The sequence below is a fragment of the Panthera tigris genome, chromosome C1 (assembly GCF_018350195.1).
Source record: "Panthera tigris isolate Pti1 chromosome C1, P.tigris_Pti1_mat1.1, whole genome shotgun sequence".
NCBI classification, from domain to species: Eukaryota; Metazoa; Chordata; class Mammalia; order Carnivora; family Felidae; genus Panthera; species Panthera tigris.
In genome coordinates this window covers 107,199,894-107,224,108 of record NC_056667.1, presented here as the reverse complement: position 1 = coordinate 107,224,108, position 24,215 = coordinate 107,199,894, and the positions used below count along the sequence as shown (strand labels likewise).

Here is a 24,215-nt window from a genome sequence, read left to right as displayed (position 1 = left end):
TAGCCTCTCAAACATGGAACAGTTCTCTCAGTTCAGTTTCCTAAGTGCAGCTATCAAAAATAAGACAATTTTTGCCTGCCTATGTTTTTCAGCATACTTCATATTGGTATAAAAATGGAAAAAGTGTAAAACGTATTTTGTGAACATTCTACACATAGTATAAACATATTCATCAAATTCTGAGAATACATGTTCAAAGTTCATCACTTGTTTGCTTCTATAACATTTGAGTTGCAATACAAGGTACTGACCAGAATGCACTTGAAACTATTTAAAGGCAACTTTGCTATCAAAAATCACTATTGCCTAGAAATATTTCTCAAAAGTTTAGTAATTACTTTTTCATGAACCATAGTCCAAATAAACCCTTTATTGACCTGAACTGACATTTCCCCAAAGAAGACACACAAATGGTCCATAGTATATGAATAGAAACTCAGCATCACTAGTCATCAGGGAAATGTAAATCAAAACCACAATGAGATATCCAACCTGTTAGGATGGCTATTATGCCAAATACAAGAATTAACAAGTATTCGCAAGGATGTGGAGGAAGGGGAACACTTGTACACTGTTGATATAACCATCATAGAAAACAGTATGGAAGTTGCTCAAAAAATTAAAAATAAACTACCTTATGATCTAGCAATTCCATTTCTGTTTATATATGTTAAGGAAATAAGAGATACCTGAAATCCCTTCATCATTGTAGCATTATTCACAATGGCCAAGATGTGGAAAAAACCTAAGTGTCTGTCAATGGATGAATAGATAACAATATGTGTCCTAAGTGTCTGTCAATGGATGAATGGATAAAAATGTATGTGTGTGTGTGTGTGTGTGTGTGTGTGTGTGTGTGTGTGCATATACATAATAAGTACACATATATACAGAGGAATATCATTCAGTGTTAAAATGAAGGCAATCCTGCCATTTTGGACAATATAGATGAACCTGGAAGACATTATGCAAAGTGAAATAAACAAGACACAGAAAACAAACCCTGTATGGTCTTACTTATATGGTGAATCTAAATTAATTGAACTTAAAGAAAGGTGGTTGGGGGCGCCTGGGTGGCTCAGTCGGTTAAGCGTCTGACTTCGGCTCAGGTCATGATCTCATGGTCCGTGAGTTCGAGCCCCGCGTTGGGCTCTGTGCTGACAGCTCAGAGCCTGGAGCCTGTTTCAGATTCTGTGTCTCCCTCTCTCTCTGCCCCTCCCCTGTTCATGCTCTGTCTCTCTCTGTCTCATAAATAAATAAAAACGTTAAAAAAAAAAATTTTAAAGAAAGGTGGTTGTCAGCACTGGGAGGGTGGATATATGGAGAAATGCTGGTCAAAGCGTGTAAACTCAGTTATAAGATGAGTAAGTTCTGGGATCTATTGCACAGCATGATGACTATAGTTACTAATACTTTATTGTATACTTGGAATTTGCTAAAAGTAGAACCTAAGTGTTCTTATCTAGAAAAAAGAACTATGTGAGGTGATGGGTGTGTTAATTAACTTGATTGCACATACATATATCAAATCATCACATTATATGCCTTAAATATAAACAATTTTATTTGTAAATAAATAAAAAGATCCAATATAGGGGGATAAGTCAATCCTTTCCTGTATTCTACCTTCTTTAACATTCATTTGAATATTGCACATTCTGAATTCATATTTTCATAACTAATGGTTGAAAATGACAACAAACTAATTTATAGTATAGATTTTTAAAGTAATTATATTACATAGGCTAATAAAGTGAAGTGGACTTAAAAAGCTGAAAAAGTCAATGGAAGTCCAATCTATTTGAAATGTATGCTTTCAAAGTGGATCTTTTGGACATGCTCTCATCTGGTGTCTCCAGTGTGCCCCTGCCCCATTCTGATGTACTTCTGTAGTCACTGACAACATTTGCATTGTTTCACTTCTATTTCCTGCTTGAAGGACTGTGCCAATGGGCCCAGCTTACAGTGGGCCTCAAAAGATTTTGTTGAATTGTTACATGTGAGTGTGTAGTGTGTGTATGCTATGTGTAACACTAAAGTAGTAGCCTATTTAATTCAGCATCACTTCCCATTTTAGTGCTCACACCAAGAGCTCTCTATTCACCTATAGGTAGAGTGTTCTACTATCTAAATAGAGTCAAAACTACCCTCCAATGCAGCATTTTGACAGTTGAGCATTGTGGCAACTGTCTCGAGGCAGGGCACTTTTCTGTCTATAAAAGTACTCCAGTACATGCAGCTTTACATCACATGAGCAATATGATGTAATGGGAAGGCCTTTCTATTGAACTCAGCTATGAATTCCTTAAATGAAGTTCTATTAGCCTTATAAAAATATCAATATCTTGATCAATTAATATATTAATTCAGGCTGTATTATCTATTCCAGAGTCCATTTCTTGATCCCATTTTATTCTTATCTGTTCACTTGAATAATTTGTAATATTCTTCTTGTTTTCACTCCTCTGATTTCTAGTTGTGGTAACTGTCCAGAGTTGTGACTAATTATCTGAGAGCTAATGTACTTGACAGATCCAGCTTAGAAACGCCTGACTCCCAAGTACTGTGTGATTGATAGGAAGATGGGTCCTTCAGTCCCTTTAAAATTTTTCACAAATTCTTTATACATACTTGATTTCAGATTGGGATTCAAATTGAGGCTGGATGCTTGGTGGCTGGACCTGTTTTGAAAGCATAAACAGTACTACAGTTGTAGGATTTATATTATTAACCTAACTTCATGTTGCTTTTTATGTTCTTGTATTTTATCCTCCTTTCAGCCCCATTAACTCTGCCTTTTTCACTCTCTATTCCTTGTTTACACATTGATATAGAAACTTAATAGAGACCAGATGATAACATCTGTCTTGAAATTATCTGATGCCCCCCATCATGAATGCATACCTTCAGGTTGTTTCAAGGCTCCCCCACCCAAGGTTTCAAGAAACCTATCACTCTCCTTTCATGTATTCACCTCCTTCCCCAATCACTACATATAAACTGTTCCTAGGTTCAACAGAGCAAGGCAGCTTTAGGAACTACAAGCAAGGCACATCATGTTCGTGGACAAGTTTGAGTCTGTAACAAGATTTAGTGGCTGGCCTGCTGCAGGTAAGCTGTGCTTGCTTGGTTGGCTATCAGATCACTAGACTCCAAGAGAGGAGGGCTAGCCTAGAGCCTGAGGCTCTGACCTCTTTTTGCTGAATTCTCTCTGCCTTGCCTTTAGAATGGATTCTGCTATGGAGAATCTTCCCCTTTTAAGGAGATGGTGATAATCCGAAGAAGTGCTAAAGGCCCTGAAAAAGGTGTCACAAAGGAGCTGGTTTAGTAGGGGAAGCTGCAGAAAAGGAGGTGAGAAAAAGGTGGCTGTCAGCCTCAAGTCTTGTCTCCCTCCTTCATACCCTTTCTCCCCCTTCTTGCTTCTTTATCAATGAAGCATTTTTTAAGGCAGCAGCTCTTTGCCAGACCCACAGCACATGTGGTGCTGTCCCTGCCTCCCAAAGATTTATAAGAGTAGTGGGGGACACTGACAGTAAACAAATGCATGACATGAAGTGCTGCTACATCCACGGTGTATCTATGTGTGTGGGAGATGAAGGGGTACTCAAAGGGAACTTGTTATCTGGGAGGGGCCGCACGCTCGGTTTATTCTTAAATCATCAGAGGTAATTTAGGCTTGAATAGGCTCCAGCACAAGTGTTTACTCATGGTTGCTCTAGGTTGCAGACCTTGAAATAAGGCTTAGAGGAGAAAATCTGTTTCATGAAAATATTTATTAAACAATAAAAATATTCACCTAATGCTTCAGTTCTAGGAAATGAAACAAATCTATTACCTACAACACAGAAAACGACATGGATGCACAGCCCTGGCTTTCCCACAGAGAACTATGCTTGCTCAAGCTTGTGCTGGGAACACCAAGGTTCTTCCGGTGTGGAACTGCGAGTTAGGTCCTCTAAGGTCCAGTCAGGAGTCTCCCGCTTCACTAAGGATGCTTTGTACAAGCAAGCAGGGAAGGAGGAAGAGAACACTCAGCATGTGTTGTGTTCTTTCTCCATTAGACCGTGCAGCAAGAAAGTCTTCCAGGTCTGAAAAAAAAAATCCCGAGTATGTAAGACACACTGTCACAGGCCGGCTTTAAGAGACTGAAGCAGAGAGGTCTGTACCTGCTCTGTTAGAAGCCCTGCTCTGCTGGGGCCTCACTAGACTGCTCTGGTGAGGCTCCGAGAATAGATGGCTGTGAAGCCCCGCCCCATGCGACAGTGAGCTCCCTTGGCAGCAAAAGGAAGCCTCCGCTGTGGGGGTCACAGCTCAAGGAAGAAGATGTGCCTTCCTCTAGCTTTTATATTCCTTTCCTTGCAGCCAGAAACAATAGGATTTTTGTGGAACTTAGAGAGCTGAAGGAGAATTTATTGTTTTTAGGGTTTAGCCCTTCTTATGCAGCATGTGAGCTGACCACAGGTGATCTGTCAGAGAATTCCACACCAAATCATTTAACAATCAGGAGCAAATAGATCTGATTTGAAATGCAGTAACATAAAACAGCTTGCATCCATGTGTTTCAAAGAAGGTCCAACTTTTCCCCAACTTAGTCCTAACAGTATGATAGGGAAAGATAGGGCAAAATAGGCAGAGGGGGAAAGAAAGGTTAGGACCTGAGGTCCTTGGACGGAGAAAAACACATATTTTGGAACAACGCTGAGAGGGACGGACCAGAGGAGTGGGACTGACCCTCGGGAGTAAGGTTCCTCTTAAGAATATAACAGACACTTGGGTGGCTCAGTCGGTTGAGCGTCCGACTTTGGCTCAGGTCACGATCTCACAGTTCACGGATTCAAGGCCACGTTGGGCTCTGGGCTGACAGCTCAGAGCCTGGAGCCTGCTTTGGATTCTATGTCTCCCTCTCTCTGTGGCCTTCCCCCATTTATGCTTTCTCTCTCTCTCTCTCTCTCTTTTCAAAAATGAATAAACATTGAAAAAAAAAGATAGCTGTTAAAAAAAAAAAAGAATGTAACAGAAACCACCTACTCCCCCTCAGGAATTTGACAATCAAAATACATAACTAAAATAGGTAAACCATAAAACTTATGTTATATGAGGGGCATTATGACCATACCCTGACTCCTCACATGATGGAGTCAAGCCAATCAGGAATAGACAACCCAGCACCTAGAGTTATCAAGCCAATAAGGGTAGGATCTGAGAAGGAGCAAGGGGGAAGGGGGGGGGGGGCGCTACCAGAACCTTCTAAAACAAAGACCCTTGCCTATAGTCATGGACATTCCCTTTTAAATGCCCCCTCTCTGCAAAGACAGTTTTCATACCATTCTTACTTCCTAAACTTATACTCTAATAAACTTTTGTGTGTTTCTCATTTTATTCTGTGTCCACCTCTTCATTCTTCAAAGCAGCAAGACAACAAACCCCGGGTATTGAGGTAAAAAATCCTGCAATAACCCATTTCCTTGACTAGGGACTGCTTATTAAACAGGAGGAAAGCACCAATTCCTAAAGCAATGGCTGGTATTTCCACAGAGTAAGTCACAAAAATAAATAGCTTCACAGCATTTTGGAGGCTAGTGCCACACCCCAAGGTGCTCACCTTCCCTGTTGTCTCAAGGGGGTTCCTCCACAGTAGGTCTCCCTTTGAGCCCTAAGAGTCTATGATTCTGGCTGTCTGTATGGCTGGACCCCATCCCAAAGGTGCTGGGTGGGAGTCCTGGGGTAGTGGGGCCCAGCAGAAGTCTTGGCTAAAGTCCTTACTGAGTGATTACTATGTGAAAACCACAAGCCCCATGGGCAGGGATACCAACTCTACTAGAACACTCTCACAAGCAAACCTGGAGCTACATGTGGGGAAGGTTGGGCAGGTAAGCATGCAGATGAGGAAGGGCCCAAATATAGGAAACTTCTCCCCAGGACTGCTCAGCAGAGGCCAACCCTGCTGGAAGCTGAGCTATCCCAGCCTGAGTGGCAAAGCCCGGGCTGTGGACGGATTGGTGACTGCAAGGCGGCCACCGACGGTGAAGCTTCTTGTACTCCTGCTTTTAGGTAATTTAGCTTTAAAACTACCTGGGGTATTGTCTGTTGGGGAATTGCCCTCGGCAGGCCCCCTGGGAAAAGAACCATTAGGGAAGAAAATAAGGTTCCACAAGAAATGGTGTGGCCTTATGTTTAGCCCTTGCCATCCCCTTAGCCCTTGCCATCCCCTATGGAGACTCCTCTACTTACAGGAAGGATAGCCTCATACTTTTGCCAGCAAAGAGGGCCTGTAAAGAAGAGACATATGGATTTGAAAGCCCCACTCTGGCAACTAAGGAGTGTATCTCTGGGCACAGGTGACTTCAACCCCTAGGCCCACCTGGCCCCCCAGAGGCATTCCAGATGATGACTGAACCTAGTCAGTTAAGCTAGAATGGTTCATTGGTTCCTAGGTGCATTGTCTCTCTGAGAATGTATGAGGCATGGGTTTCTAAGGCCTTTTCAGCCCCTTTCTGGCACCTTGGACCAAGGCAAACACATTGTTCTTCTGGCCTCATGTGGTTAGGAGGTCATGTCCCTGTAACTGTTCCACTTGAGGTGTTGAGAAATGGAGGGCCTTTCACAAGAACAGCAAAGCAAATGCTTTGTAGATTATAGATAAACGCAGATGCATAATGGAATAATGTAAGAAGTAAATCTATAATCAAAGGGTATGCGGGAAAGTTAGGGGAAAATCACCATGTTATTTCTTAAAGATCGTTTATACATAGGAACATTTTCAAAATTAGGTAATGTTAGAAAAACACAGATGACGTATGCTACAAGGAAATCACTAGCATATATAATGCCACGTTTGCTACAATAAATGGGCCAGTTCAACACGCTGCTGTTGTCTCTGTCCATTTTTATTTTAGTTTTTTTATTTTAGTTTTTTATTTTAGCTTTTTATTTTAGTTTTTTATTTTCATTTTTGTTTTAGTTTTGTTTTATTTTCACTTTTTTGCCGACACCGTTCATCCTTCAGAAACCCCTGGACCTGCTGGAGCTGGACTCCAGCACAACCTGGTGTTTTCCCCCCTCACCCTGACCCCACCCCAGACAGGCCTGCCTGGTCCTGCCCTCTGAATGTGAGAACCTATGGTGAGCATGAAACACTGGAAATTATCAAGCAGTGATAAGCAACTGCAACAGGGACCCACTCTGCACATGTTCACAGGTGGGCTTTGGTGAGACCATCTAGGAGGCTAGATTAAGGATAGGACTGAGGTCAGGCCCACTCTAGGCCTGGGTACCACTTCTCCATACCACCCCACCTTGGGAGAGTGTTGTTTCAGAGTACCAAAACCCCACAAAATAGAAAACCTAACATTTGGGCCCAGAGAAGTCTCCAGAAAAGCTGATGCTAAGACAGGTGCTCACAGTGTACGAAGGTTTTTAGGTGAGAAAAGAGTCAGCCCATACTGACCTTCAATGTTCACTCTCCCCTGGTAGAAAGAAACAGGCTTCCCATAGGAAAGGATTCAGGCCCGTTGGCAATCATTGCTTACACATAAACTCAAAGGCTGTTTTAGTCAGCTTTGTGAATTTGGTTAGACCAAGGCAGCCCTGCAAGCAGGGGTCCCCAAACTGGGACTGTGAACACCATGTGGTGTCCCTCTCAGGAAGCCCAAGGTCACCCACAGAGCTTAGACAGAAAATATTAGAACTTCTACTGTACATTTATAGGAAAATTTAAAACTAAGCTTAGTAATATTTACTGTATTTATTAGAATCTACCAAATTAATGGTTCTATTAATCTACCAAAATAATGGTTCCCACCATTATTCACATCATACAAAAAAGAAAACTCTGTTACTCTGTTACTTACTATAATCTGGGATTTTTATTATATACTTATCAAAAGGCCTTTTTTAGACTTGGTCAGACATAGCAAAGATTTTTAAAAAAATTTTTTTATGTTTATTTTTGAGAGAGAGGCAGAGTGTAAGTGGGAGAGGGGCAGAGAGAGAGGGAGACACAGAATTTGAAGTAGGCTCCAGGCTCTCAGCTGTTAGCACAGAGCCCAACGTGGGGCTCGAACTCACAAACTGTGAGATCATGACCCAAGCCGAAGTTGGATGCTTAACCGACTGAGCCACCCAGGTGCCCCTCATGGCAAAGATTTTTATCATGTGTATTAGTCCTGTACATATGTATAAAGAGGAAGATATAAGTAAAATCAAGTTTGTACATGCTAGCATGGCAACTGTGTTACTGCCACTGAATGGGGAACAATCTCAGGTATTTTTACTGGAATGGAGTGGGAAATTAAAAAGTTTGGAGACCACCCTGGATGAGTATAACATCAGATTTCAGTGTGAGGTCCAGAACCAACATTCCCAAAAGTTTCCAATTTGCAGATATCTCTGGGAGCCAGATGGCTTTGTCTCCTGCCATGACACCCAGAGAAGCTCACCTATTGGAATGGCACCTATCATGGGAGGGTGGTTCCTGGAGGGCAGGACCAAGGGTCGGTCTCTCTCTCTCTCTCTCTCTCTCTCTCTCTCTCTGCCATACAGCACACTTGGAGCTGGCCAGGGCCAGGATGCTGGAGGGCCATCTCTCCTATGGGCCTATATAGGCTGGTTCTGGCCCAAAGATGTTTGTTTGCTTGTGTGGGTTGATTGGCTGGTGCCAGAAATGTATTTTTAAAATTGGGTGTGAAGTGGGAGGTGAGGCTTGACCTGACCCCAATTTGACATTCACATTACCTGTTTACTTCTGAAGGCACTTGAGTTTGCTATTTCATTGTATCAGTACTTAAGACTAAATCTTAGAATATTAAACTGGTTCCTGAGGCTAATGAAATACTTAATTCTTTGGGACTATGTGTGGGAAGAACCACCCTGTTGGTATAATGAGATCTTGGGCTGGCTCAACACAAAGCAAAGGTCCTGGTAGTTGGAATGTTGTCTTTTTTTTTTTTTTCCTAATGTTTATTTATTTTGACAGAACGAGAGAGAGAGAGAGAGAGAGAGAGAGAGCAAGCATGATGTGGGAGGGGCACAGAGAGTCACAGAATCTGAACAGGCTCCGAACTGTCAGCACAGAGCCCAATGTGGGGTTCAAACTCACGGACCGCGAGATCATGACCTGAGCTGAAGTCGGACACTCAACCGACTGAGCCACCCAGGCACCCCTGTCTTTTTTTTTTTAACCCTAATTAACTTAATGCCCCTCGATTAGTGGATATTGTTCACAACCTAAAAGACACATTTCTTTTTCTTTAAAAAAAATTTTTTTTAATGTTTATTTATTTTTGAGAGACAGAGAGAGACAGAGTGTGAGCAGGGGAGGGGCAGAGAGAGAGAGAGAAAGACACAGAATTTGAAGAGGCTCCAGGCTCTGAGCTGTCAGCACAGAGCCCGACGTGGGGCTTGAACTCACAAACCGCAAGATCATGACCTGAGCTGAAGTCGGACACTTAACCGACTGAGCCACCCAGGCGCCCCCTAAAAGACACATTTCAGTAAACTTGCATATAAATGCTAGATTATGAAATAATTTTTTAAACCTCATATTGACTTGAATACTGTTGATGGTAGTGATAATAAAATAATTTACTCTGTGCATAACATGTAACAGGTTTAGTGCCTTTTCATCTTATCAATGGGGTAAATATTCAGCTCTAATTCTGCAGTTGCAGAGACTGAAATACAAACAAGTTATTCAACCTTTCATAAAGATCATAAACATTATAAAGAGTATTTTTTTGGGATTTGAAAAAGTATTTTGGAGGTATGTTCCCACGCTTTTTCTATTATGCCACACTGTCTCTTTAAATGCAAAATTAACAGATGTAAATGGAGAAAATAGTAGAAATAATGATAGTTACCTGCAATGTAGGTAATTGATAGAACCCTATCATTTTGATAGATTGATAGAACCCTGCAATTGATAGAATAATTGATAGAACCCTGCAATGATAGAACCCTACAAATGGTTTTTTTTAATTGCAATATAATAATAGGTAATGGCTTTTATGGTGTTTCTTCTTTCGAGCTGTATTTGGAACTAATTGGTCAAAGGTTATCCATTCAATATTTATTTAGAATTATTATTCACAAAGCATTATTTTAGATCATGGAACAGAAAATAGCTCACACCACAAACAAGATTATTTTGCATAAAATTTATCCTTCAACATGTATGTGAGGGTAGAGGGCAGGTTATCCTCATTTTATATAAAAACTGAGAAACAAATAGAGTTCTTTTGAATCAGAATGCCCTTGGAAAGGCATTGTATTTGGGATTAAGACAGCCTGTCATTCTTGGACCCAGACAGGATTGAGCAAGAAGGCCCCTTAGAGACCCTTTGGCTTTCAGGTAGCCTGCAGGTGCCACAAGGCCATGATTTTATAGTGTGTTATTTTCTGTTTGTGATTCCTGCATCGAGATGTATCCTTTCACCTCATTATATTATAAACATAATTTTTTATTCTATCTTTCATATGTTTTTCACAATCCTCATAACATCCTATTACAGGATTTACTTACCTATTACTCTGCTGTTAAATTTAGAATATGGTCATATTTTCAATATTCTAAATAACACTATCAAAAATATTTCTTTAGTTTATATTGACAATTATTCTTATAGGATGAGTATAGAAATGGCACAATAGTTAGGATTCACATCCTGAACGCTTGTGCACTGTTGGTGGGAATGTAAATTGGTGTGGCCACTATGGAAACCAGTATGGAGGTTCTTCAAAAAATTTAAAAAAGATGGGAATGCAAGCTGGTGCAGCCACTCTGGAAAACAGTATGGAAGTTCCTCAAAAAACTAAAAATAGAACTACCCTATGACCCAGCAATTGCACTACTAGGCATTTATCCACGGGATACAGATGTGCTGTTTCAAAGGGGCACATGCACCCCCATGTTTCTAGCAGCACTATCAACAATAGCTAAAGTATGGAAAGAGCTCAAATGTCCATTGATGGATGAATGGATAAAGAAGATGTGGTATATATATACAATGGAGTATTACTCAGCAATCAAAAAGAATGAAATCTTGCCATTTGCAACTACATGGATGGAACTGGAGGGTATTATGCTAAGTGAAATTAGTCAGTCAGAGAAAGACAAAAATCATATGCCTTCGCTCATATGAGGACTTTAAGAGACAAAACAGATGAACGTAAGGGAAGGGAAACAAAAATAATATAAAAACAGGGAGGGGGACAAAACAGAAGAGACTCATAAATATGGAGAACAAACTGAGGGTTACTGGAGGGGTTGTGGGAGGGGGGATAGGCTAAATGGGTAAGGGGCATTAAGGAATCTACCCCTGAAATAATTGTTGCACTATATGGTAACTAATTTGGATGTAAATTTAAAAAATAAAAAATAAAATAAAATAAATTAAAAAAAGAAATGTCATATGATCCAGCAATTCCACTTCTGGGTCTTTATCCAATGGAAACAATCATACTAACTTAAAAATATATATGCACCTCCATATTCATTGCATATTATTTACAATAATATGGAAGCCAAAATATGGAAGCAACCTAAGTGTACATTGATGGATGAATGGATAAATATATGATATAAATATGTATAAATATAACATAAATATGATATAAATGTGGGTAAAATATGTATATTTATATATAAAGCACAAACACACAACAATGGAGTATTTTTCAGCCACATAAAAGAAGGATATCTTGCCATGTGTCACAACATAGATGGACCTTGAGGACATTATGCTAAATTAATCAAACTGAGAAGAAAAATACCATATGCTCTCACTTATATGTAGAATCTTTAAAAAAAAAAAACAAAACAAAAATGGAACATAGCTACAAGAACAGTTTGGTGGGTGCCAAAGGCGAGGGTTGGTAGGTGGGCAAATGGGTGAAGATCAAAGGTCAGAAGGTACAAATTTCCATTTGGAAAACAAATAACCAATGGGATTGTAATGTACAGCATGGTGACTATAGTTAATAAAACCATATTGTACATTTGAAAGTTGTTAAGAGAGTAGATCTTAAAAGTTCTCGTCACAAGAAAAAATTTTAACTATGGAGGGTGATGGATATTAAGTAGACTTAGTGTGGTGAACATTTCACAATATACACAAATTTTCAATCATCATCTTGTACACCTGAAACTAATGTAATGTTATATGCGAATTATATCTCAATTTTAAAAAAAGTATACGACAAATTTCAGGGATGTCCTTATGTACTCCATAAATGGTAGCAATTTTAGTCATAGATTCATATTAGTTATTATTCACAGAATAATGTTAATTATTATTATATCAATATGCTATGGTATGTTTCTTTACAATATTTTTAAATAATCTTTATAAAATATATCTTACTTTATATTTATATATATTTATATACCATACTATATTATATATACCATATTATATATTATATATGTTATATATTATATATGTATATATACATATACCATATTATATTGTATATATTTATATACCATATATATTTTATATATTTATATATATTTTATTTTATATGTATATATATTTTTATACCAACTAGCCTCTCATGATTATCTCTTAAGAAATAAATATCAGACCCTGTTTATTTGCTGTAGGAGTTAATTCCTCTAAGTCTCAGTTTCCTCAAATATAAAAAAGTATAATAATACCTATTTCATGGGCTTAAGAGAATCGGATGGGAAAAAGTGTACGAAGTGCCTGAAATATACCAAGAGCTAACAAAAACAGCCATCATCATCATCCCTCCTATCATAACCACTGTCAGCACAGCCACCACAGTCATCTGCTATGAAGAAGAATCAACAGGCCAAAGAGTCTAAAAGTGTTGCTGTGCTTTCTGCACCTGACAATTCACTCTGAAACATGACTATTTCATTCAACATTCATGAGCAGAAACCACATTTTGGAGCCATTTTCATTGTACTTGGCAGACAGCATTCCCAGCCTTGGATGTTTCCAAAGATACAAAATAGTAAGCAGAGAGCCTGGGACCTAGTCTTTGCCCTGCTGCTTCTGAAACCAAGCTGGCTTTGCATAGGAGACTGGGAAATGATCACAGCTAATCCCTTCCCCACATTACTGCTGGGAATGCCAGTGGCATGTGGGAAATGACTTCACTTGTAGGACTACACAGGTTCCACCTGCAATATCAATATCTGTTCCCTAATTTGTGTGTCCTTTCTCTGGAGCACAGAAGGAACAGCTAGTGAATCACAGGTCAGCAAACAGCCCAGTAGGAGATGGGGTGCTTTGGGAAATGTGGTGGGCATGACAGAGGGAGGGAAAGATACAACATTTTCCAATACTGTACTATAATCACAGTCTCCCTACTGGCACCACCCACACCATGCACAGCTGGATGAGAAGGGCAGGGCAGGAAGTGGGGTTGATGGGTTGTACCTTCACTAAGCATCTTTGACAGGTAATCCTACCCAAGGCTGCAGAAGAGAGAGAAAGGTATAGGAATGTGGGTTGAAAGCTGAGCATTCATTCAGTGTGCTCCTCCACTACTGGCCCCACCAAGAAGGCAGGGGCAAGAACTTGGTTTGGAGGGTTCTTATCCTCACTACTGCTGGGTTCTTATCCTCCACTGCAGTCCTGACAGTGGACAAAGGGGTGGGAAGTGGGGTTGAAGGGCTGTGATATCATTAAGTGTGCCCTTCAACTGTGGAATTTGCCCAGGAGCAGGGACAAAGAAGGACAAGAAGAAGGACAAAGGAGGAGCATAAAAGGGGACTTAGGAGTTTTGACTTCTCACAGCCAAGGCCACCAGGACTGACTGAAGAGGGCTGAGGGCTGTGCCTTCATTAACTGCTCCTCACTGAAGTCCAGTCAGAGCATGCTGAAGAGGGGAGAGGGTGCAGGATGTGGGATTGAAATGCTGTACCTTCTTTAACTGTGCCCCTTGAGGTCATAGCAGAGTGTTACATCTGGTTTCTGACCCAGGAAATTTCATGTTTCGTACTGCGTTTTAAAAGTGAAACATTTGTGGGGCGCCTGGGTGGCTCGGTCGGTTAAGTGTCCGACTTCGGCTCAGGTCATGATCTCACGGTCCGTGAGTTCGAGCCCCGCATCGGGCTCTGTGCTGACAGCTCAGAGCCTGGAGCCTGTTTCAGATTCTGTGTCTCCCTCTCTCTCTGCCCCTCCCCTGTTCGTGCTCTGTCTCTCTCTGTCTCAAAAATAAATAAACGTTAAAAAAAAAAAAATTTTAAAGTGAAACATTTGCACGAAGTTTGTTCCCTGCTCAGAATCCTCACAAATGAGCGTTCACCCCATGTGTTCTCCACACCATGCTGGCTTTTAATATGTGTGGCAAGCCTGAGCACCTTCCTTCCCTGGGAGCACTACCTGGTAGGCCCTAAAGGGTGGCGTGTAGCCATTCATCCCTGTTCCTGTCCTGCTCCAATGCCCTCCTCATTTCACACTGGAGAAGATGGTGTTGGTGTGGTTTAAGAAAGTCACTGTAGATTCAGTCCAGTAAATCAGTCCGGTAATCTGTCTGCCAGGCTTGGCTCGGTTTACCAGCTTGTGTGCTCCCCAAAGTAGGCTCACTGAAAGGATACTTGAAGAACACTGGAAATCACTTTTAAACCCAGCAATCGGGACATAGTAAATTTAGGAATAAAAATTTAAATAATAATAATGATATGCTGATAACCACAGAATGATTATATGTGATTCACGACGAATGTGACTTTCCTAAGTGATGAATTTTTGCTCATTTCTGTGTCGCCTGGCACAGCTAGATCTCTGCGGATAGATAGGTACAAAGGAACAACCGCCTGCGTGTATGGACTGTGCTAATAGGAGGCGGGTACTCTTACCGCAGCTGCCGGGTGTCTGGCGGGGGAGGCAGTGCAGGGCTGCGAAAACACACCTGCAAAGGCGGCAGCCGAGGAAGGTCCAGGCTCCATGCTTCACCGAGCCGCATTCGCTGGGGAGGCCGCAAGGTGGAGTTAGCCTTGCCTACGCGCATGCGCTCCCTTCTCCCACGCCCATCCACGCCCCACCCCGCACAGGCCCCGCGGCCGCTCCCATCCACTCCCCGCTCCCCTCCCCCACACTCCACCTGCGATCCCCCAGAGCCCGCTCCCCTCCGCCACGCGCCGCCCCGCGGGTTGCCCCAGTGGCCGCTCCAGGGCCCCCGCCCCATTATCCCCGCCTCACCGACCTAGCAGTCCGCTCGGTGACGCGCTCACCTGTGCCTCTGGTCGTGCTCGCAGTAACGGCCGGTGAAGTGGGCGGGGCACACGCAGAAGCTGCCCAGCACGCAGGTGCCGCCGTTCCTGCAGCAGCGCAGCAGCTGGGGCTCACCTGTGGGGGAGTCGCCTGGCTGTCAGCCTCCGCCTGCCGCCCGGCCTTCCGCGTTAGACAAGCCCGAAGAGGGCTTCGCGAGATCGCCCCGGAAAGACAATAAAATTTAACTCCCTGCTAAGTGTGTTTGCTCAGGCAAACCCTACTTGTTAAGTTAAGGATTAAAAGCAAACTGCCAGGGGTACCGGAGGGTCAGGAATCAGTCCGAGGACCCGACGAGAATCCCTGCCCCCGGCAAGTGGGATTCTCTCTCTTCATTCCTTTCACATGTTAAAGTCAGGCTGTGACCTGCCTGGACAGTGATTAAAGACAGGCCTCCAGGGAGGGGACCACCCACCGAGAGAGGACTGTAGAAAACCCTCTCACCTCCTCCTGCCCTCCCGCCAGAAAGACCGCCTACCCCCGCCCCCAGCCTCCACGCCCCCGGGATGTGGGGTCTGGAGGCTGACAGTCTGCAATAAGCCAAGCAAGGGTCCCCTATTATCTTGGGTTGGGAGGTTGTTTTGAATATATTTAAATCGCAGTTCTCTGGACCTGAGCAGATGGAAAGTTTTACCAATGAAATAGTAAAACTTTTCAGAGCAAAAGAACACCTCACTAGGAAATAGTTTTCACTTTATAGTGTATCATCATTTGAAGATGATAAAATGTGCTTTGTTGGATTTTTCATTTTATGCTTAATTTATTCCAGGTTTTTCTCAGATCCTAAATCTGCAGACCACCGACTGAGATGACCACAAAGGTAATGTGGGCGCCTTCGCGACTTGCAACTTACGCTGTTGGAGATCCGGGAAGTAGGGACGTGAATTCTGGGGCCTCCAGCCATTGGCGCTTGCATTCACCTCCCCAAAATTATTCACGGTCCAGTTGAGTGTTTTCTGCAGGAGCTTTTGGACTGTAGCATTGTTGATTTCTTCTCTGTTACCTTTATGTTTCTCTCTTTGATAACCTTTTAAAAACACCGAAAATATGAGACTGATAATGATTAAGAAACAAATAGGCAATAAAAAGTAAGAGGCTATAAATAAAATGCTTCTTACTGTTGTTTCCCAAGTGGATGATCTGTAATGCCCAACTGGTAAAAAACAGAAGCCTAGAATATTTAAAGGAAATTATTGAAGTTTAAAATATTAAAAGTATAAGTAGAAATTTACATATGTTCAAAATGTAATGCAATCATATATAAACATGTCTATACAATATTTAATGTGTAATAAATATTATGCCATATTTTATAACTTGTAGATTTTAATTAATGTTGTCATGACTTAGAAAGATTTTGAGACCAAAGAAGTGTACATGTCCCTTAATGAGAAGGAACAAATGTGCATGCATTGCAGTTTATTCTGGAAGCTTTTAAATGCCCCTCTTGGCTCTCAGATCTGGATGATCTGTGTCCTTACCTAACAGGGTGGCTCCGAACCATTTTCCCACTGACACGTCTGCTGTGAGAGTCTCCTCTCATCCATACACTGAAGACCAACTTCCAAGGAGGTCGAATATGACTGGGTTTTGTACTTGAAGGTGTCTTTACTCCAGCTCTTGTAACAACTGCACTAGGACATAAAGGTGGATAAGTAAAGAAGATATGGGTATTTCCTATCCTCTGCCTAGGCCATGAGAAACAACAGTGAGATCTCTGGGTTCTGCTGTGGAGGCCCATTAGGCAATGACCTGCTGTGACAGGCAGGGCCCATGCGGAGCCTCCAGGACTGTTCCCTCAATGAGATCTGGTGGGGTGGGGGGTGGGGGCCGGACACTTGGACTAATTCTCTCCCCAGTAGTGTTAACAGTGTTGACAGCAGCAGGAGTGGTCCACCCCTGATGTAAAACATTTGTGGCTAAGGCAACAAGCCTTTCCCTCACCAAAACAACAACAACAAAAACAAACAAACAAAAATTAAAATCCAACATGAACAAAACCTTTTCACAGGAAAATGGAAATTTTATATTGCATACTCCTTGTACTGATGGTGAGGGCCCAGCTAGAGAAGGGATCCATTGTGTGGGACATAACCAGCAAGTATGGGTCCCAAAAGTCTTGACTGGGTAACATGAATATAGAGACATTTCAACCCCTATTTTCTGAGGATGTATCAATACTTTAACAGACTGATTCATTTCTCTGTGCCCAACATGGTGGTGAATATGATACAGCATGCCCCTGGGGAAGCGTTATTATTATCCCCCATGTAAAGGGAGAGGCAACAAGAAGCTTAGAATCTAAGTCCGTTGTGGCAGTTAGATCTTTGAAAAATATGAAATGTACAGATTTTATAAGAAGGGGCCTACAGTGTGCTCAGTATGTGAAGACTACTGAGTATAGAGGTGACCCCCCCCCCCCCATTAAGCTCTGAATCCAAGAAGGGAGTGATTGCCAAAATAAGGACCAGAGGCCCTTTTATCAGCACTGAGGAGGGTACCTTGCAACTCGGGGGCAAATTGTTCTGTGATTTTAATATAAAAACTGCTTTCTAAAAATAGCATGCTTCCTCTGAGGATGAAATAGTCTTTGATACTTATTTAATTTTTTAAACATTTAATATGAGGTTTATTAAAGAGGCTGTTACATAAACCAATAGGGAATTGGTGAGCCTGGCTGCCATGGGGCCTCCCAGGGACTGGGTCTGTGAGCTGCCAGGACCAGGTCAAGCCCAGCAGATCTGGCTAGGCAAACCATATGGAAGATGATACCTCACACTTTCATGGAAACATCTGTAACTGGAATCATGACAAATACACTTTTAAATTTAATGGTTATTACTTGTGAAGTGCATAATTTAGTTATATATAAAAGGGGCACCTGGATGGCTCAGTAGGTTGAGCATCTAACTCTTGGTTTCGGCTCAGGTCATGATCTCTCGGTTCGTGGGTTGAAGCCCTGCATCAGGCTCCATGCTGGAGAAAGTATGTTTTATGACTTCAAATCAGGAGAAACTTTTATTTGAGCAAATGGGTTGTGCTAAAGTAAAACCATGTATAAGCTAAAGAATTATATTTCTTTGAATAAGAAGATTTAAAACTGTTCACTTTGCAGGATATCGAATCCAAGCCTTTCTGATAACATTAAAGATCTAAGAATAATATCTAAAATCTAATCCCCCCCCCCAGTTTCTTCTGTTGAATTTTGTATTGTGGACATTATTTTTAAATTTACAATCTGATTCTTTTTTTTTTAAGTTTATTTATTTTGAGAGAGAGAGAGAGAGAGAGAGCAGAGGGAAGGGCAGAGAGAGAGAGGGAGAGAGAGAATCCCAAGCAGGCTCTGCACTGTCAGCGCAGAGCCCGACTTGGGGTTCAAACTCATGAACTGTGAGGTCATGACCAGAGCCAAAACCAAGCTTAACCAACTGAGCCACCCAGGTACCCCTGTATTGCGGACATTTTTCAACATACACAAAAGCCAGGATAATAAGGATTCAATAAACTGGGGTTTATCGATTAAGTATCAATTTTTGCCAATCTTATTATTTCTCCCAAACATATATTTTTTTCTGGAATTTTTTTAAAGCAAATCTCAGACATCATGATATTTTCTATGTCAAATAAGGTTTTGAAGATATAAACTTTATAAAAGGAAAATGCAGGGAAAGGAAAGGAAATGTCTTGACAGCAAGACAGGATAGAGAGTCTCGAAATATGGATGGAATGTCCCACTCACTGTTTGCTTAAGACCTAAAGTCAGCTCCAGGGAGGGAAAGGGCTGATGGCCTAGCAGTGAGAAAGCTGCTGATACCTATTTTTCAGTATCCTGTCACTTGATCTCATTTACTTACAGGCATTATAAAAAAGAGTTTTGCATTTCATGGCAGAGGAGCCCAGGTTTGCTTAGTTAACAAGGCCCAGCTGGCCAGCTGGAAGGAGCTGTCTGGGAGCAGCTGTAAGCCTAGTGAGGGGGCAGCAGATTCCCAGCTCTGGGGAAGGTTTTTTTCTTGTTATCAGTTATAAATAGATAAGATTGGAGCCAACCCACTCACCAGACCTCCTCTGGTACTTGTGACTCATTTTGAGCTGATATAAAGTGTGTGGGAATTGGGGCACCCGATCCCAAGATTAGAGACTAACCTACCTCTGTGTCCACAGTATATCAAACAATCTCTTAGGGAAATGTTTTGTAACAAATTAGGTGTGAAGGAATTCTCTGAGAGTGACTCTAAAGCAGTAGTTGTCCATGTGTGCTGCTCATTGGGGTCTCTGGGGAAACTCTGAATCCGTACTTAAGCCATACCTCAAGCCCTGAGCAGAGCCCAGCATTGGGATTTTTTTTTTTTTTAACCTGCTAAGGGGACTCCAGTATACAGCCAGGACTGTGATTCTGCTGTCTGTGTTTTATGTGGCTATGTGTTCCCAGTGATGGGAGTGCTTCTTTCTTGTTGCATTCCTGACTTTTAGCTCAGTGCCTCATGTATGGTATCACACAACCTGGTGTTATTTATATGAATAAAAGAATAAATGGATTATCATATTTACACTCATTTTTCAGTGAAGAAATTGAGATCTAAGAAGTTAAGAAACTGGCTTGGGGATGTATGACTAACAGCTGTGTGGAGTCTTGAACCCAGGTTTATCTGATCTAAAATCTTGTTTGATTCAAGTTGCTTTAAAATTATTGTGTTTAATGTAGACCAGGCATACTATACTCACTGAATTACACAGAATGCTTTATTTTATTGTCATCCATTCTTATGACCCAGACATTAATTTCTCCATTTTACAGATGAGAAAAGTGAGGTTTCAAGAGTTGAGGACTTGCGCAGCACCTCTCAGCAGTGGTCCAGGCGGTCAAAAGCTGAGCTACTGCTTGCAACCATAATAGCATGCTGCTGCCCCCTGAAGCAGGCTAAGGGCTTCTGAGTGGGCACAGTGGAAAAGACTAAACGGAGAGGCACTGCCCCAGTTCTACACTGTAAGGGAGGGGTTTAGAGAGCCCAAAGTATTTACCAAGACAGGACATTACAGGGCAGTGACAGGATGTAGTCTCTGGGAGGCAGTGTTGAGAGCACTGACTGAGGGAGGGAGGGAGGTGTCCTGGAAATAACAACAGGGACCACGAGGGTCCCTAGGAGGGGCAGAAGGGCAGAAGGAGGAGCTGTAGGTAGACACATGATGCAGGAGAAACTATAGCATATAGAAAAGCCAGTTGATGGGGAACCTCCTGGACGCTCCTGCAGGAAGTCATGAAGATCTGAATAGGGATCAAGTGGGAATTTAGAGAAAAGAATAAATTCTAAACATATATTTAGCAACCAATATCACTTTTCTCTAATTTTGAAAAACATAATATATCCTCATGTTAATATTAGGGTGACTGATGGCATGGACAACAAAGAATTGTACAGAGTGGAGGACACCAAGCAGTTAATTCACTTTCCAAGGGAAGAGAGGGGCCAGACGTCAAGAAAAATGTCAGCCCTGAGTCAGGTTGGGCTTTTTAAGGGGTTTTGAAGGATGTCCAAGCTGTGCTCATGGCAGAGTGTGGGGAGGGGGCTGACTCTTGGCCAGGTGGAGCAGGAGGTGTCAGGTTTCTGGAGGGGCTCTGTCTGGGGCTCCTCCAGAATGTGCGTTGTGGTCAAGCTAGAGAAGAGTGTTTTGTAGTTGGAGTCTACTTTCTGAGAATGTAGGGCACCATAACCTAGAAAAACAAAGTTAAGGCCAAGTGCAGACACCTGTGACTTCTGTTTGTAAGTGTGGCTGGGGGTAGGTGCTTTGAACAGATTCCTTTCAGTTAGTTTGAGTAGAAGAAAACATGAAAAAGAAGATAAATATCACTCCTCTTGTTCAGAAATAATGACTATTAGCTTTTTCACCCAAGTCTTTTATTATTCCCCCATGTAAAATGTGAGGCAAACAAGCTTTAGAGCTTCAGTCCCTTGTGGCAGTTAGATCTTTGGAAAATATGGAATGTACAGGTGTTATGGGAAGAAACCTGTAGGGTGCGTGCGCAGTATCTGAAGACTGATGAGCACAGAGTAACTTTCACCTGTTACTGTGCCGTTTTTTAAAGTTAATCCTAAGTGGTTTATATATTTTAATTTCACTGTAAATAATATTATCTTTGTTACTTAATTCCTTTCTTTGCTGCTTGCATTTAGGAATAAAATAGATTTTGTTCTCGTAAAATATATATAACACAAAATGTCTTAGCTCAGGTTGCTATAACAAAATACCACAGACTGAGTGGCTTAAACAACACACATTTATTTCTCACAGTTCTGGAGGCTGAGAAGTCCGTGATCCAGGTGCTGGCAGAATTGGTTCTCGGTGATGTTTCTCTTCCTGGCTTTCAAACAGCTGCCTTCTCACTGTGTCCTCACATGGCAGAAAAGGGGACAAGAAGCAAACTCTCTGGTCTCTTCCTATAAGGCACTAATCCCATCTTGAGGGTCCCACCCTCATTCCCTGGTCTAAACCTCCCAAAAGCTACCTCCAAAATTCCATCACATTGGGGGTTATATTTTCAATATGAATGGGGGGGGGGCAAAATTCAGTCCATAGCAAAAATAGCCATTTTGCCATATCTAAATGTAAAATTTAGTGGCATTAATTATAGTAATAATGTGCAGCCATCAGCACTACTTAAAAGCATAAAAGCATTTTCACTACCCCATAAGAATCTCTGTACCCATTAAGCAATAACTCCCCGTTGATTGCCTACCAAACCCCAGGTAACTTCTAATCTATTTTTTGTCTCTATGAATTTGTGAATTCTAGATATTTTGTGTAAGTAGAATCATATACTATTTGTCTTTTATTTCTAGATAATTACTTAGCATAACATATTCAGGTTCATCCATGTTGTAGCATATAACAGAACTTCATTTCTTTTCACAGATGAATGATATTCCATTGTTTCTATATATACCAATTTTATTTATCCATTCTTCTGTTAATGGACACGGGTTGGTTTTAGCTACTGTGAATACTGCTGTTATGAACACTGGTGTATAAATATCTCACTTGAGTTCTTATTTTTAATTCTTCTGAGTATATACCTATGAGTGAAGCTGTTGGCACATGTGGTTATTCCATGTTTAACTTTTAGAGGAATTATTACACCATTCTTCATAGCAGCAGATGAACTTTCCCTCACTGCATTGCAAGTACAGTGCAAGTAAGTAACCCCTCACTCCAGAAAGGTAGCCTGCTGGGTTGGGGGCAGCTCCTGTACACACCAGCCTAGAAGTCCAAGGTGCCTGAGGGTAGGAGGTGCACGGGCAGCGATGTGCATACATTGACCAGTCTGAAGGTGCAGCCAGGATCCTGGGTTTGGCCCATGAATCAGGGACATGGAAATATAAATGGGCCATGGGTGGGGACTTTGGGAACACTTGGGGCCAAAAGGTTCTATCCAGCTCCAAAACAAAGCAGCTAATTCCTCTGATGCCAGATATCTTGGGATCATGATGGGCATTCCAGGCCTGACCAGGGCTATAAGAGATGGGAGAAAACTTGAAATCATGATTGTCAGAGAGGCCCCTAGTCCAGTAAGGACAGAGGACCATATGGGCTATGATGGTAACAACTATTCAAACCTTTTCGTCACTGGATCATTGAGTAAAAATGATGCTCTAGGAAAATGATGTTGTAAGCAAGAGCAGAGCCTAGCCAATAGTGGGTGTGGGACTGACTCCTGGGGACAGGTGTGCAGGACTGAACTGTTTATGCATGAGCCAATTCAGTATGTAAGCACCCTGGGATCAGTTTCTGGGTCCTGGATTTGTGAGGGTGGACAGGGCCCTCTGTGGGGACTTCTGGGAACTCACAGGGCTGACAAGTTTCACCCCACTGCAAACCCAAGTTGCCTGTTATCCTGAAGCTAGGTCTCATGGGAACTCCCAGCACAACCAGGAAGTTCACTGATGAAAGTCACCTGAGGGATCTGATGCCCACGGATGCTGAAAGTATGCCCTGGCACAGAGATCCAAGGGGTCTCACTGAAATATCCCTCCTCTGCTTCAGGAATGCAGTGAAGGTAACCCTAGCTACAGGAAGATGTCCTGCTGGGCTGAGGTGACTCCTACTTCCACAGGACTAGAGGTCCTGGAAACCTGAGGGCAGGAGGCAGGCAGGGAGCATATGCTGGCCTCTCCAACCCTGAAGCCAGGCTCCCTGTCATCATTCCCTGGTCAAGGCTCTCTTGGGAGAGTCCCTACCACAAGTTCAGACTTGTGCAGTGTACATGTGTTTGCCAGTGGCCATTCTGCTCCAAAACAAGGTAGCCAATTTTCCTGATGCCAGATCACCTGGGATCTTGGATGCCATTGCATGCTTCACCAAAGTGCTGAAGAATGAAAAACACCAGAGAATAATGATTGCCAGGTGGGTGCTCAGTCCCCATAAAGACAGCACACCCATATGGGGTTTGACAGTAGCCACCATTCAAATTTTTTCATCAATGGCACAGTGTGGGAAAGGAGGCCCCAGGAAGATATCCTGGACAGTGAGGGCAGGCACATTCCAACAGGCCAAGAGGACCTGATGCTTGCATGAGGGGCACAGCTGGGAAGTACACTGATGACACACCTGGGAGACCTGACTCTAACAATGCACTGAGTATCCTAGCAGCACAAGGCCACAAGGGGTCAAACTCCATGACATTTCCTTCCCCACATCTGTAGTGCAGCAAAGAACCCCTAGCTTCAGGAGGATGGCCTTACAGTTCAGGTCTAGAATCTGGGAGACCTGAGGGTAGGAAATACACAGGGAATGATGTGCCCATGCATAGGCCAGTCAGAAATGAAAGCCAAGTTCCATGTCTTAGCCTCCACATCAGGGCCCCATGTAGGCATAGTTTGGGCCACAGGCAGGGACTGGTGGGTACAAATGGGGCCCAAAGTGCCCATCATGCTCCAAAACAGAATGGTTATGCTGATGCAGGATCTCATGGAATCACAG

The 24,215-nt window shown here is 42.3% G+C and overlaps 1 protein-coding gene across 4 annotated transcripts; it reads right to left on the bottom strand.

Annotated features, from left to right (window-relative positions):
• Positions 1-3,781: 3,781 nt before the first annotated feature.
• LOC102967830 (cryptic protein-like) lies at positions 3,782-17,503 on the bottom strand. 4 transcript variants are annotated; one of them, XM_042996709.1, is made up of 7 exons: positions 17,424-17,503; positions 16,724-16,871; positions 16,361-16,413; positions 16,096-16,269; positions 15,206-15,320; positions 14,831-14,940; positions 3,782-4,088 (listed from the first exon to the last, which is right to left on the bottom strand). In XM_042996709.1, exons 2-7 carry the CDS (start codon positions 16,783-16,785, stop codon positions 3,967-3,969), a joined length of 636 nt encoding a protein of 211 aa, XP_042852643.1. In that variant the 5' UTR covers positions 16,786-16,871; positions 17,424-17,503; the 3' UTR covers positions 3,782-3,966. The 4 variants fall into 4 exon arrangements, with proteins under 4 accessions (XP_042852643.1, XP_042852645.1, XP_042852641.1 ...); XM_042996711.1 differs by having other exon boundaries at positions 16,724-16,876; positions 17,424-17,498; XM_042996707.1 differs by lacking the exon at positions 17,424-17,503 and adding an exon at positions 17,280-17,388.
• Positions 17,504-24,215: the final 6,712 nt, after the last annotated feature.